Source organism: Scomber japonicus, chromosome 9 (genome assembly GCF_027409825.1).
Source record: "Scomber japonicus isolate fScoJap1 chromosome 9, fScoJap1.pri, whole genome shotgun sequence".
NCBI classification, from domain to species: Eukaryota; Metazoa; Chordata; class Actinopteri; order Scombriformes; family Scombridae; genus Scomber; species Scomber japonicus.
In genome coordinates, this window is record NC_070586.1 from 3,346,156 (window position 1) to 3,360,055 (window position 13,900).

The 13,900-nt window shown below is 37.0% G+C and overlaps 1 protein-coding gene across 1 annotated transcript in view; it reads right to left on the minus strand.

Moving 5' to 3' along the window:
* Window positions 1–6,106: 6,106 nt before the first annotated feature.
* The window catches only part of LOC128364600 (GTPase IMAP family member 8-like), a 185,905-nt gene continuing 178,111 nt past the window's right edge, over window positions 6,107–13,900 (minus strand). Inside the window, exons 5-7 of the mRNA XM_053325165.1 lie at window positions 9,174–10,331; window positions 8,236–9,049; window positions 6,107–7,236 (exon numbers count right to left, since the gene is read on the minus strand). Coding sequence (XP_053181140.1) covers window positions 6,360–7,236; window positions 8,236–9,049; window positions 9,174–10,331 — 2,849 coding nt within the window. The 3' untranslated portion in view covers window positions 6,107–6,359. The remainder of the gene's footprint in view (window positions 7,237–8,235; window positions 9,050–9,173; window positions 10,332–13,900) is intronic.

Here is a 13,900-nt window from a genome sequence, read left to right on the forward strand (position 1 = left end):
CTGCAGGAGGCCACTTCAAAGCATAGCGCTACAGCTAGAGGAGCCGTCTACGGGGGAGTAGAAGGGACAAAAAGGCTTGCAACATTAAAATGCCATTAAAAAATTAACGTGTTATGGATTGCATTAATCTAATCGCTATTAACGCGTTAACGCTGACAGACCTGTTATCAACTAAACAGTTTCATCTCTACTTGTGTTCACGTTTTCCTGTTTGAAGAGATCATTAGCAACATCTCAGCTGTGCTCACTTTCAGTTTGACCTCAGAGTGATTCAAGTTCTTTTAATACTCAAACATTTCATCAGCATAATTCTGACGTCTGTTTTTCACCTTGTAGATAAATAAAGATCATTTCACACTGTTGCTCATTTACGTCATTAAAATAAACTGGATCTTTGTTCCTGAAAGTGAAGCAGTGTTGAGTGTGAGTGGAAGCGTTGGTGAGCGTACCAGCAGGCAGCCGGGCGAGGCGGTTCAGCACCCGGTGGACGTTTCTCCTGCAGGAGGACGAGGAGTCGTCCAGCAGCTGAGAGAGAGGAGGGAGGAGAGCGGAGGAGAGCAGCGCCCGTCTGCAGGACCACGAACAACCACACAGCACACATTTAAAACAGCTGGAATCAACATTTTTATACTAAAACATCACATGACTTCCTTTCAGAGAGCGATCATCTCCTTTTAGTTTGATTTCATGCTCGAGCTGCAATAATTAGACGATAATCAATTAATCAGTTTCAGTCGTATTACAAACAAACATTTTCAATAATTCTCAGGTCTTAGCTTCTTAAACGTGAAGATTTTTCTTTTTCTTATGACAGTAAATTAAATATTTTACATTTCTGAACTGTTAGTAGAAAGAAATGAGACATGAACACATCTGTCTCTGAGCTGTGGGAAAATATAAAAAGCAGCTTTCACTCATTTTCTGACAATTTGTAGATTAAACAATTAATCGATAATGAAAATAATTGTTAGTTTTAGTCCTATTTAATACTTGGAGTCACTTTTTCACCAATAAAGTTATTGTGGAAATTTTTTTTAATCTGTTTTCCTTACAATATAATTATATAATATAATGACTTTAATGACTTAGTTTAGTTTAATTTACTACATTTATTTATTGTATGTACACACTCATGGACTGAGGCAGTAACCTTTCTTTTAGTCTTGTATTATTATTATTATTATTATATAAAACTGTGAAGATGATCCTGATGTTGAATCTGTCATCTTTATTTTTTTCTCATTTTTGACACAATAAAGACAATAAAGAGTTAAATGTGTTTTCTACTGCAGCAGCTTCAGGTTCAGCTGTGTTAGAGTGACACCTGCTGGTCACAACATGCAGCCACAACTCTATCTATCTATCTATCTATCTATCTATCTATCTATCTATCTATCTATCACTCTATCACTCTATCACTCTATCTATCTATCACTCTATCACTCTATCACTCTATCTATCTATCTATCACTCTATCACTCTATCTATCTATCACTCTATCTATCTATCTATCTATCACTCTATCTATCTATCACTCTATCTATCTATCTATCTGTCTATCTATCTATCTATCTATCTATCTGTCTATCTATCTATCTATCCTTCCTACCTGCCGATGCTGTGGGCCGTCAGCAGGTGAAGCAGCTCGCAGGTTTTCGTTCTCACTGATGAATCTTCGTCCTTAAATAAAACCTCCAGCTGCTCCACAAAACCTGCAGCAACACAAGAAGAGTATGTCAAGTCACATTTATTCACAAAGCACATTTAAACCAAACAGTTTAAACTAAACTAAATAAATAGAAACTGTAATTTACTTTTACTGTAATACTGCATACTACATCACTATAATACTGCAGTACTTTTACTGTAATACTGCATACTGCATCACTATAATACTGCAGTACTTTTACTGTAATACTGCATACTACATCACTCATAATACTGCAGTACTTTTACTGTAATACTGCATACTACATCACTCATAATACTACAGTACTTTTACTGTAATACTGCATACTACATCACTCATAATACTGCAGTACTTTTACTGTAATACTGCATACTACATCACTATAATACTGCAGTACTTTTACTGTAATACTGCATACTACATCACTCATAATACTGCAGTACTTTTACTGTAATACTGCATACTACATCACTCATAATACTGCAGTACTTTTACTGTAATACTGCATACTACATCACTCATAATACTGCAGTACTTTTACTGTAATACTGCATACTACATCACTCATAATACTGCAGTACTTTTACTGTAATATTGCATACTACATCACTCATAATACTGCAGTACTTTTACTGTAATACTGCATACTACATCACTCATAATACTGCAGTACTTTTACTGTAATACTGCATACTACATCACTCATAATACTGCAGTACTTTTACTGTAATACTGCATACTACATCACTATAATACAGCAGTACTTTTACTGTAATACTGCATACTACATCACTATAATACTGCAGTACTTTTACTGTAATACTGCATACTACATCACTATAATACTGCAGTACTTTTACTGTAATACTGCATACTACATCACTCATAATACTGCAGTACTTTTACTGTAATACTGCATACTACATCACTCATAATACTGCAGTACTTTTACTGTAATACTGCATACTACATCACTCATAATACTGCAGTACTTGTACTGCAGTAGGATTTTTCATGCAGGACTTGTAATGTAGTATTTGTACATATCATGTATTGGTAATTTTACTGCATTAAAGTATCTGAGTACTTCTCCCTGTGTATATTTGCTTCATGCCAGCTGTCTCACCTCCAGTCACAGCCTGGTAGAGCTTCTCCGGGTCGTGCATCAGGTCGCAGAGTGAAGCCAGAGCTCGCTGCTTCCTGTCGGCCTCCAGCTGCTGCAGCTCCCCGAACAGCTGCGGCACCGCGCGCCGCCCGAAGGCCACCGGAGCCCGGCTCGGATCTATGAGCACACCGGCCATCCGGAGCACCTGTGTGGAGCTTAGAAGCAGGTTCAACCCCGGTCACTCAGAAGCTAACCGGGATAATTAATGGAGTCAGCCGAAATGCTGGGCGGCCGTTGCTAGGTAACCGCATGTAAACAACAGGGCATGGTGATGCTGCGTTCACGGCCTCTGTCACAGTCTGGAAACCTGTGACTGGGAAAATGACTGTGGCCGGGAAGTGCAAAACAACAATACAAAATGTGAAACACTTTCACAAAGTTTGAGACAAATTTACATTTTGGAAAACATTTTTACATATCATACAACAAAATTACATTAGCAAAACACTTTAACAAGTCCCGAAACACTGAAACAAATGACACAAACCGGAGAGGGAAAATATCAAATACCAGACGTGACGTGGAAGTGATAAAGTGAGCGGTGACAGTCTGTACACCAGTAAGTTTACTCAGCTGTTTAATAAACCACACATATATACGTATACATGTCTATGAACTAAGCTAGCTGCTACTGTCATGCTATGAACAACACTGAACTGACTCTTCTTCTCTCGACATTTTCACAACTAATCTCTCACTGACTCTACAGCACCACCTGGTGGCGGAATTTATACAACGCTTAACTCATGAATGAACCAACTCCAATGCAAATTAAACCATTTAATGAACTAAATTACACACACAAAATACAAACATAGAAGTTTTTGGTTAACATACGTAAAGACAGAGATCACAGTAGGTTTTATTTAACCCTGTCGAAGAAAACATACATTACATAACAAAACAAATGCATTTCTCATAAACTCCTGGGGCTGCTGACAACAGTTAATGTTGAACACAGAAACTGTGCTTCTTTAAGATAAACTTGTGGGGTTTTTTGTGAGTAATTTAATGAATTTTATTCATGAGTTAAGCGTTGTATAAATTCCGCCACCAGGTGGTGCTGTAGAGTCAGTAAGAAATTAGTTGTGAAAGCTTCAGGTTCAGCTGTGTTAGAGTGACACCTGCTGGTCACAACATGCAGCTGCACCGGCTCTGTGTCTACCTCTGTAGCCGCTTACTGACGGAGCAACTCTGTCCCTGTTCAGTGTCCGGACCTTTAACACAGAACAGTGAGGAGGAAGTAAAGTAGAAACCGGAGAGCAGCGACGAGAAATGACGGCAGGAACCCAGTATAACAGGAATAACAGGAATAGTCTGTATGAGTTTTATGAAGTGTGTAATGTTTCATGATCCTGTCAGAAGTGTCTGATGTTCATGTTGGAGGCTGTAGTTTGTTCAGTGTCTTTCAGTCACTGTTAGTTAGTGAAGGTACTGTGATTACTTACTGACAGCTCTGCTCACACACCTGTCCTCATTTCTGACAAGTTTCCTCCTGTCACATCACAAACATTCACAGAGACTGAGACTCAATGCAGAAACAGTTCTGACGATCAGTTTCCAAATATTAACACATACGACAACCAAACTAACTTGGATTAATGAATAATGCATAACTTAATTAAAAGAGAAGTTTAAATGTTTAGTTTCAATGTGATGTGATTTGTTCATGTTTGTCAGGATTTTATTATTTGAACATTGTGTAAGTATAGCAGGAAAATCAGGAGTTACTTGGATGATATGATGAATGAACTAGAGAAATAAATGTAGAGGTGAATGAAGAGGAGAGTCAGATAAAACAAACTTCCTTCCACAGTGTCTCCTGTGCAGGTAGAAACAAACCTGTCAGCTCTGTTCTGCTTCATCAGTTTATCTGTGTGAAGAGTCTGTTTGACTTCAGCATTAAACATCAGTCCACACTGAACTACAGAGAAAACACTTTATTCATCTTTCTGCAACAATGAACAAACACAACAAAGATCAAATACAGAAAATGTGATCTGAGGTTAATATGAGTTATGTTTTAATGTTTGTTAAGAATACATTTTTAATTGACATGTAACAAAAAGCAAAGTGTTCATTGTGTAATATTCTGATTTATCTGATGATCAGTTTAAATGATATTCATACTGGTTTAATATTTGCTGTGGTATATTTGATTTCACTGATATTACAAACATCATGTTCTTCATATTCAATAGAAAACAAAAATAATTTTAATCACCAAGCAGAGCTTTCAGCTGCTGAACTTCTAAATAATTACACAACCAATAAAGGAAAAGTGAATAAAACACAATAATGCAATAATTGGTAATAAACAGTACAGAAGAAAACAATATAACACAACACGTATATTTCGTATAAATGGAAAAAGTCTGGGCAGAAGCTGCAGTTCATTACCCCCCCCCCCCCCCCCCCCCCACACACACACACCCTTTTTTCTTCAAAACGAAAAACAATACTCAACATATTTGGTTTCGATATTTGATTATGATTTTTACACAAACTGAAACAAAGATTGTGAATGTTGCAGATTCAGCAGTTATCAGTGATTCAGACCTGCAGCAGTTTTAAACAGAATATTTTACAGAGTTGTTTAGATATTAAAAGTCTGATGTATCACAGACTAAAAATCAACATTTTGTCATTTGAAAAAGTTCAACATCAGGATTTAGTTCATCTTTTAAATACACTTCATTAGGCCACAAAAACAACGTTTGAATATATCAGCAGGACCAGAATTACTGAATGATACTGACTAACCATTGATGTGTGTTGGTGTATTTACTAAGGGGAAAATGTGAAATATGTCTTTAATTAAAAAGAGAACTGAGAATAGAGAGATGATTTTCACTCTTGCAGCGACTGACATGTTTTCAACACACAGGTGGGTTTGTGAGGATTAGATTAAAAAAATCTGTCTTCTTATATTTTAATCTTTTTTAAGTTAAACTCCAAATAAGTGTAATAATCTCCTCTGATGTTAGTTTAATCTGTAAATTGTTTTAGTTTTTTATTTCAGGCATCTCAGCTATGATATACTGCATGTGGAATCATCTTTCATAAGTTTATGTATCAATTCACTTCTTTCTTCTTCATGTTTTTTCTGCAGATTTTCTTTTTCACCTTCATTATTAAACTTTTCCATTTCCTTTTCCTGTGCATCCAGTAAGTTGTGGATTCTTCTCAGATGCCACATGTTCAACTTTTTCAGCAAGTTACTGATTTCCTCTTCATATTTTTCCCTCTTCTCTTTTTCATATTTGGCTTTTAGTGCCTTTAACAGATCATACTCTTTATCTTTGTCTTTCAGTTGTTCCTCATGTTCTTTCTTCTGAGCTTCAAATTTCTTCATGTGTTTTTCTTTGAATTCATTGAACTCTTCAGCTTTTTCTCTGTCTTTATATGTTTTCTTCATATTCATGCTGAGACCTGGCAGCCAATCAGTAACAAGTAATTTCTATGGTCATGTATTACAGTTTAGTTTTCTATCATGGCAAATTTTTACCATGAAAAGAAATTCATAAAAGTGGTCCACCAACCGGCTTTGTTGGCTTCATCAATTTCATTCATAAGAGTTTGTATCAACTCACTTATTTGTTCTTCATGTTTTTTCTGCAGATTTTTCTTTTCACCTTCATTTTTCTCCTTTTCCATTTCCTGTTCCTGTGTTTCCAGTAAGTTGCTGATTCTTTTCAGATATTTGGTTTTTTTGGACACATTTTTCACCAAGTCACTGATTTCCTTTTGATGTTTTACTCTCTTCTCGTTTTCATCGTTGGCTTTTAGTGCCTGTAACAGATCATACTGCTCATCTTTGTCTTTCAGTTCTTCCTCATGTTCTTTCTTCTGAGCTTCAAATTCTTTCATGTGTTTCTCTTTGAATTCATTGAACTCTTCAGCTTTCTTTCTGGCTTCATCTTCATTTGTTTTCTTTACATTCTGCAGTTCTTTATTATATTTTTCTTCTAATTCTTTTCTCTCTTTCTCCTCTTGTTCTCTTCTGATTTGATTTTCTTCTTTTCTTTTCTTTTCATTTTCTTCTTTTTCCTTCTTATATTCATTTTGGAGCTTTTCTATTCTTCTCTGCTCCTCCTCTCGTCTCTGTTCATCTTCCTGATTTTGTTTCTCCCACATTTCTTTTTGTTTCTTCTCCCAGTCCTCTCGTTCTTTTCTCATCTCTTCTCTGCTCTCCATCAGCTTTTTATTGATGAATTCTTTTTCTTCTGATTCTGATTTTATCTTTTTCTCCAAAGCTGCAAGTTTGTGTTCCCACTCCTGTTGCTGAATTTCTTCCTGTTCTCTCCTCTTCTTATCTTCTTCTTCTCTCTTTTCGTGTTCTTTCTTTCTCTCGTCTCGTTCTTTCTGAATCTTTTCCTTCATTTCCTGTTCATATTCATTTTGGAGCTTTTCTATTCTTCTCTGCTCCTCCTCTCGTCTCTGTTCATCTTCTTGCTTTCTTTTCTCACACATTTCTTTTTGTTTCTTCTCCCAGTTCTCTTGTTCTTTTCTCATCTCTTCTCTGCTCTCCATCAGCTTTTTGTCAATGATTTGTTTTTCTTCTGATTCCGACTTCATCTTTTTCTCCAAAGCTGTAAGTTTCTGTTTCCACTCCTGTCGTTCAATGTCTTCCTGTTCTCTCCTCTTCTTGTCGTCTTCTTCTCTCTTTTCCTGTTCTTTCTTTCTCTGTTCTCGTTCTTTCTGAATCTTTTCCTTCATTTCCTGTTCATATTTTTCTTGGAGCTTTTTTATTCTTCTCCTCTCCTCCTCTCGTCTCTGTTCATCTTCTTGATTTCGTTTCTCACACATTTCTTTTTGTTTCTTCTCCCAGTCCTCTCGTTCTTTTCTCATCTCTTCTCTGCTCTCCATCAGTTTTTTATTGATTAATTCTTTTTCTTCTGATTCTGACTTTATCTTTTTCTCCAAAGCTGCAAGTTCCTGTTCCCGCTCCTGTTGCTGAATTTCTTCATGATTTTTCCTCTTCTTGTCTTCTTCTTCTCTCTCTTTCTGTTCTTTCTTTCTCTCTTCTCGTTCTTTCTGAATCTTTTCCTTCATTTCCTGCTCATATTCATCTTGGAGCTTTTTTATTCTTCTCTCCTCCTCCTGTCGTCTCTGTTCATCTTCTTTATTTCGTTTCTCACACATTTCTTGTTGTTTCTTCTCCCAGTCCTCTCGTTCTTTTCTCATCTCTTCTCTGCTCTCCATCAGCTTTTTATCAATGATTTCTTTTTCTTCTGATTCTGACTTAATCATTTTCTCCAAACCTGCAAGTTTCTGTTTCCACTCCTTTTGCTGAATTTCTTCCTGTTCTCTCCTCTTCTTGTCTTCTTCTTCTCTCATTTCTTGTTCTTTCTTTCTCTCTTCTTTTTCTTTCTGAATGTTTTCTTGAAGTTGTTTCTCTTTCAGTTCTCTTTTCTGTTCAATCTCTGCTCTCTGTGTTTCTATTCGTATTTTCGTTGCCTCCATTTCTTCTTCATGTTTTCTTTTAAGTTCCTCCCTCTCTCTCTTCATCTCTTCTTCCTTCTCCTTCAGGATCTTCTCCATTTCCTTCTTTATTGCTATCTCGGCCTCTTGCAGCATCTTATTGGTGAAGCAGCTGTCGCCATTTTTCTTCACCATGGAGTCAATCTTGTTTATCAGTTCACTGACTTGTGTGCGGTTTTGTTTATCATAGTTATTAAACACATGGCATCTTCCTCCACAGTCAGCAATCAGCTTCTTAAAGGAATCATCACATTTCTTATCTATGTAATCTTCAATGGACTGCTTGCTATGCTGCAGTGCATCTCCTCCTGTGAAAAGAATGATGGTGAACTTCTCTGAATCCTTTCCAAAAGCTTCCTTGATGAGTTTTAATGTCTCCTTCTCTTCTGGTGTGAATCTGCCAATCGGTATCACCAACAGGAAGACATGTGGTCCTGGAGCCAGAAGACTGATGCATTTTACCAACTCCTCATTAACTTCATCATGGGACAAAGTGGAGTCAAACAGACCAGGAGTGTCGACCACAGCAACACGATGACCGTCCACTTCACTCTCTGCTTTCTGACACTTTTTGGTGACTGATGTTTGACTTGGTTCAGCTTTAAAGTCTTCTCTTCCCAGAATGGAGTTTCCTGTAGAGCTCTTTCCACTGCCAGTCTTCCCTATCAGAACAATCCTGAGACACTCTGAGCTCTGTTTCTCATCATCCCCTGTAACATCAAAACAACTGATGTTACTTTAAATGTTCACAGTTGCTAAAGTACAGTGCTGTAGACTCAAGACTGTAACACAAGACATGATTTATTACACATAAAAATGCTTTAAATTACTCACCAGTGATCTTCTTCTTTTTCAGCCTCTCAAGTTCAGCTTGTTGTTGTATGACTTTATCCTTCTGGGCATGAGCAAAGGTCTCTGTTGTATAGTAACATGGTTTATTTTCAGACTGTCTCATCTTCTCCACAGTATCCAACATCTCAAAGATCTGCTGCTTGTTCTTGATGTTGAGAACAACATATCTTCCTCCACAGCTCTGACAGAGCTCCTGGATCTCTCTGTTCTTTCTTATAAAGTCAACAACAGCTGGAGCTGTAGGATCTGACTCCACAGTGAACAGAATCATGATGAAGTCATTGACTCGAGAGCTGAATGTGTTCTGGATGGTCTTTAACTCTCCCTTGTCTTCATCAGTGAAGGGACCCACAGGTAGGACCAGGATGAAGGCATGGACACCCTCAGGATCACAGAGGGAGATACACCTGAATGATTCCTCCATCACTGCCTCTTGAGGTTTTCCATACAAGGCAGGCAGCTCCACCAGAGAAACCCAACGTCCACACACCTCTCCCTGATGTTTAACACACACTGATGAGTTGGAGACTGAATGAAGCTCTGTCTGACCTAAAATGGCCTTGGCTGCTGAAGTCTTCTCTGCTCCTCTCCTCCCACACAGAACCAGGTTTAAAGACTTTGGTCTTCTGGTCTCTCCAGTGAAGGTGAGGAAGGTTTCTCTGTTTTGATGAACAATGTTCTCCATCATTAACTGTCGGTGGTTGTTGTCAAACATGTTGTGGTATCTTCCTCCACAGTCTTTAATCAGCTGATTCACAGTGAAACTTTCTTTCTCATTGTGTGTCATGATGACCATGGAGTGTTTAAAAGCATCTCGACCAAACAAACTCAGGATGAACTTCAGTCTTTCTTTGTCATTTTCACTGAACTCAGAAGGTTTCACTATCAGCAGCAGAACATTTGGTCCAGGGAGGCACAGATTCATGAACCTCTTCACTTCTTCTCTCACTGTCTGCTCAGACTGACTGAAGATATCTGAAGTTTTTACTACAGTCAATAATTTTCCTCTCCACTCTCCACAGGCGGCCACACAGGAGGAATTTTTTTGGTAATGAAATTCTTCTTTCCCAATAATGAAGTTACCAAGTTTTATCTTTTTGTCTTCACTTTTCCCCAACAGCACAATCCTCAGAGTAGAGACTGAAAAAAAGAAGGAGAAAAAACACATGATCACAGTTCAGAGTTGGTGACAACAGTCGACCTAAATTCAGCCTCTAAGACACAGCAGGTATTTATACATGATGAAAAAGTGCATTACAGATAAATCTAAGTTAAAACCCACAAATATCACTGTAATGTATTTCTTTGTCATCAATTATAGATGAGTGTATGAATGTATACTGTATGTCCATTTGTGTTCATTGATAAATTGATTTAAGACAAGATATTCCTTTATTAGTCCCACAATTAACAATTAATTTAATTTAATTTAATTTAATTTAATTTAATTCAATACTGTTGGGATTTTCCCATTTTGTGTCACTTGTCTCTATTTGGTTATTCATATGTTCACAAAAGAAAAATAGAAACAATTAAAATAAATCAATATAGCCATCAGATTTCATTAAATAAAGGTTACAGTATAAAATAATTTATTCCACCATGGTGACTTGATGTTTTGTGGTAGCTGGTGGACTTTCTGCTTTTACAGTCTGTTTCTGAAATGATGAATTTGTTCTGATTACAGTGACAGAAATCAAGAGTTTGATTTTTTTTTAAAACACATGGCACTGAAATGTATTTCTTAGTTGTAAACACAGTAATTAATTCTAAATGAGTGACTTCCTATCCCGCTCTCATATAGGGAGGAGGCAGCTGCCTGTCTGTGGTTTGAAATCAGTATTTTTTTCTATACTGTAGAACAGCATTATGTGCTAAGCTGGTGATAAAGAGACACTGAGGCTTAAGACAAGCTGTATGAGTTGTACCTTTACCAAACAGACACTGATGTCATAACTCTCATCAGTTAAACAGAACATTATCTGTAAAATATGTAATATCTATCAGCTTCCAGACAAACTAATATTTACCTTTAATTCCTTAAAGATATTTGAGAAGAGTGATGTTAAAAAAAGGAAATGTCCAATACCATCAAAAATCTTGTTTCTCAAGCAGCTCTAATCACCAGTTTAATCTCACATACAAAGTAATAACTAGACAAAATATGAAATGTATTATTAATAATGTTTATTATATTTTAAAGGTTATAAAAGCAGCAGGACATGTATTATATTATTTAGGACTACAAGTAAACAGTCAGGAGGTGTGACAGTAAACCAGGATCTCTCTAAATCACTTTGTCCCCTTTTTATGTAATAAACTAATACAACACCATGAAGGTCTTCAAGGAGAGACTGTGTGAAACTGTGCACTGATATCTATATGTATAGTTCATCATGTGGAGACAAAAAAGATACAAAACAGTTGTTGTAGATCAGGGAGGCAGAGTGATGCAGCTGGAGGCTACAGGCTGAACTGACAGGTTGAGTAGAGGTAGCTGAACTGATCTCTCACTCAGAAAATATTGATTAGGGATTTTATTTAACTTCTGCTGCTTTAAGCTAGTGGTACACATGTGTCTTAAATAACAAGTCAGTAAACAGATGGACATTTTAGGAACATCTCCAGCTGGAGGACAAAGCTCAGCTGTTACACTAACAAGGACAATTTGAGATTCAATAAGATGGATGCAGTCGATCAAATTTCAAATAAAACATAATAATAACAACACAGTATTAAGGCTGAATGTAATCTACTTACACTGGTTGACTGTACATTCAGGTGGTGATGGAGTTTGTGATGTCTGAGGCCTGAACCCTGTGAAAAGACAAAAACATCAATTATAGAGCATCAACTTTATCTTATAGATGTTTAATTAGTAAGTTTACTCACAGTTGAAGGTGTTTTTTGCTGGATTCCAGAGAGATTTCGATTCTGTAAAAAATTAAATTTAAATCAAATTAACACTTAACCTATTGTCAAACTCAATCACAGATCATTTGTATTCATCACAGTAAAATGTTTCTGAACTCACCAACAGCTGTAACAGTATCCAAGTTGTTCCTGATTGTTTCCTCTTGTTTCAGGTTTCTTTGTTCACTTGGTAAATCAGATGCTGCATCTTCAAATACTTCACAGCTCAAATGATCTCCATCGTTTTCATTCACAATTAGGTCCATGATCTTTAACAGCTCTGGACGTTCAAGGTTCTTCTGCCAAAATAACTTGGATCTACATTTTCTGATCATGTCTCTTAACTGTGGATGTTCCTCATATTTCTCCATCAAACCTGAACTCTCCTCTCTTTGTGTTGATATCAGAATCACTGAATGATCAAATGATTGATCACTGAAGAGTTCAAGGATTGATTCTAGTCTCTTCTTGTGTTGCTCAGTGAAGTCTTCAGGTTGTAGAACCAGCAGGAACACATGAGGTCCAGGATCAGAGAGACTCACACAGGTTTCTACATGTTCTCTCAGTTTGTCTGCAGAGATGTTTGGATGCAGCAGATCTGGGGTGTTGATGAGAACTATTTCTTTCTCCTTCAACTGTCCTCTGACTCTCTGACAGTGATCTGATTCTTCCTCAGTGTTGAACCCAGTCTCTCCCAGTATGAAGTTCCCCACTGAACTCCTCTCAGACCAGCTGTTCCCCAGCAGAACAACCCTCAGCTCAGACACTGAAATGAAAAGTGATTTAAATCTTTTTATTTTAGTAATATCTTCTCTCAGTCTTTTAAATATGGTATTTGGTTTCTTAAATAATTTACCCGACCCCCCATGAAACACTTAATGCAATTTTGATAAACACTGAAACAATTCTGTTCAGTCAGACTAAATCAGAGGAGGCAGAAATCCAACACTGCTTCTGTGCTCCCTGGATGGTACATCATCTCTGACTGTAATGATACAGGAATATACAAATGAAATCTTTATTTTATTCACAGCAATTCTCTAATGGGTCTGCTGGGGGTACTAACAAACAAATCATTCAAAAATGCAGTGATTACAGTTGTCTTCTGGTCTGAAAGATATTTTCATCAAGATTACATATTCTACAAAACCAACTAAACTCTAATCATGCCTTTAACATAGAAAGACCTGGATGAGCTGCAGTTCTCTGCTACTGAACTCAAGTTAGTTATTGTGCCAAACACCTTAGAAATGATGAATGATCTAATTAATCTGTAAAGCATTACTCTGGCCTCCAGCACCACTGTAAGGAATCTAAGAGTTGTATTTGATCAGGATTTGTCCTTCAATTCCCACATAAAACACATTTCACCTGCATAACGTTGCAAAAATCAGAAACATAAAGATGTAGAAAACAAGTCCATGCATGGTTAGTTTTAGGCTAAAATCCTGCAATTGATTATTACTAGGCTTACAACTTATAGGCCTAGACTGCCAGAACTAATGGCCTCATAAAAGATGTCAGATATAAAAACACTATAAAGTTTTCTTAACCTGTTCATCAGTAGAGCCCCCGCAGACAGGGGCAAGCCTGTCTCTCTATAAATAAACATATCACAGGGCATTTTAACAAGAAACTCAAGAACACAGACACATGACATGCTTTTTTGTTCAGAAGAAGCTTGTCTAGTAAGCTAGCATAGACATTTCTTGCTAAACTAAACAGGAGCCAAACACCACGCTCCTAACTGAGGGAGTAGCAAAAAGCAGATTCCTGGGGATTAAGAGGTTAATCAG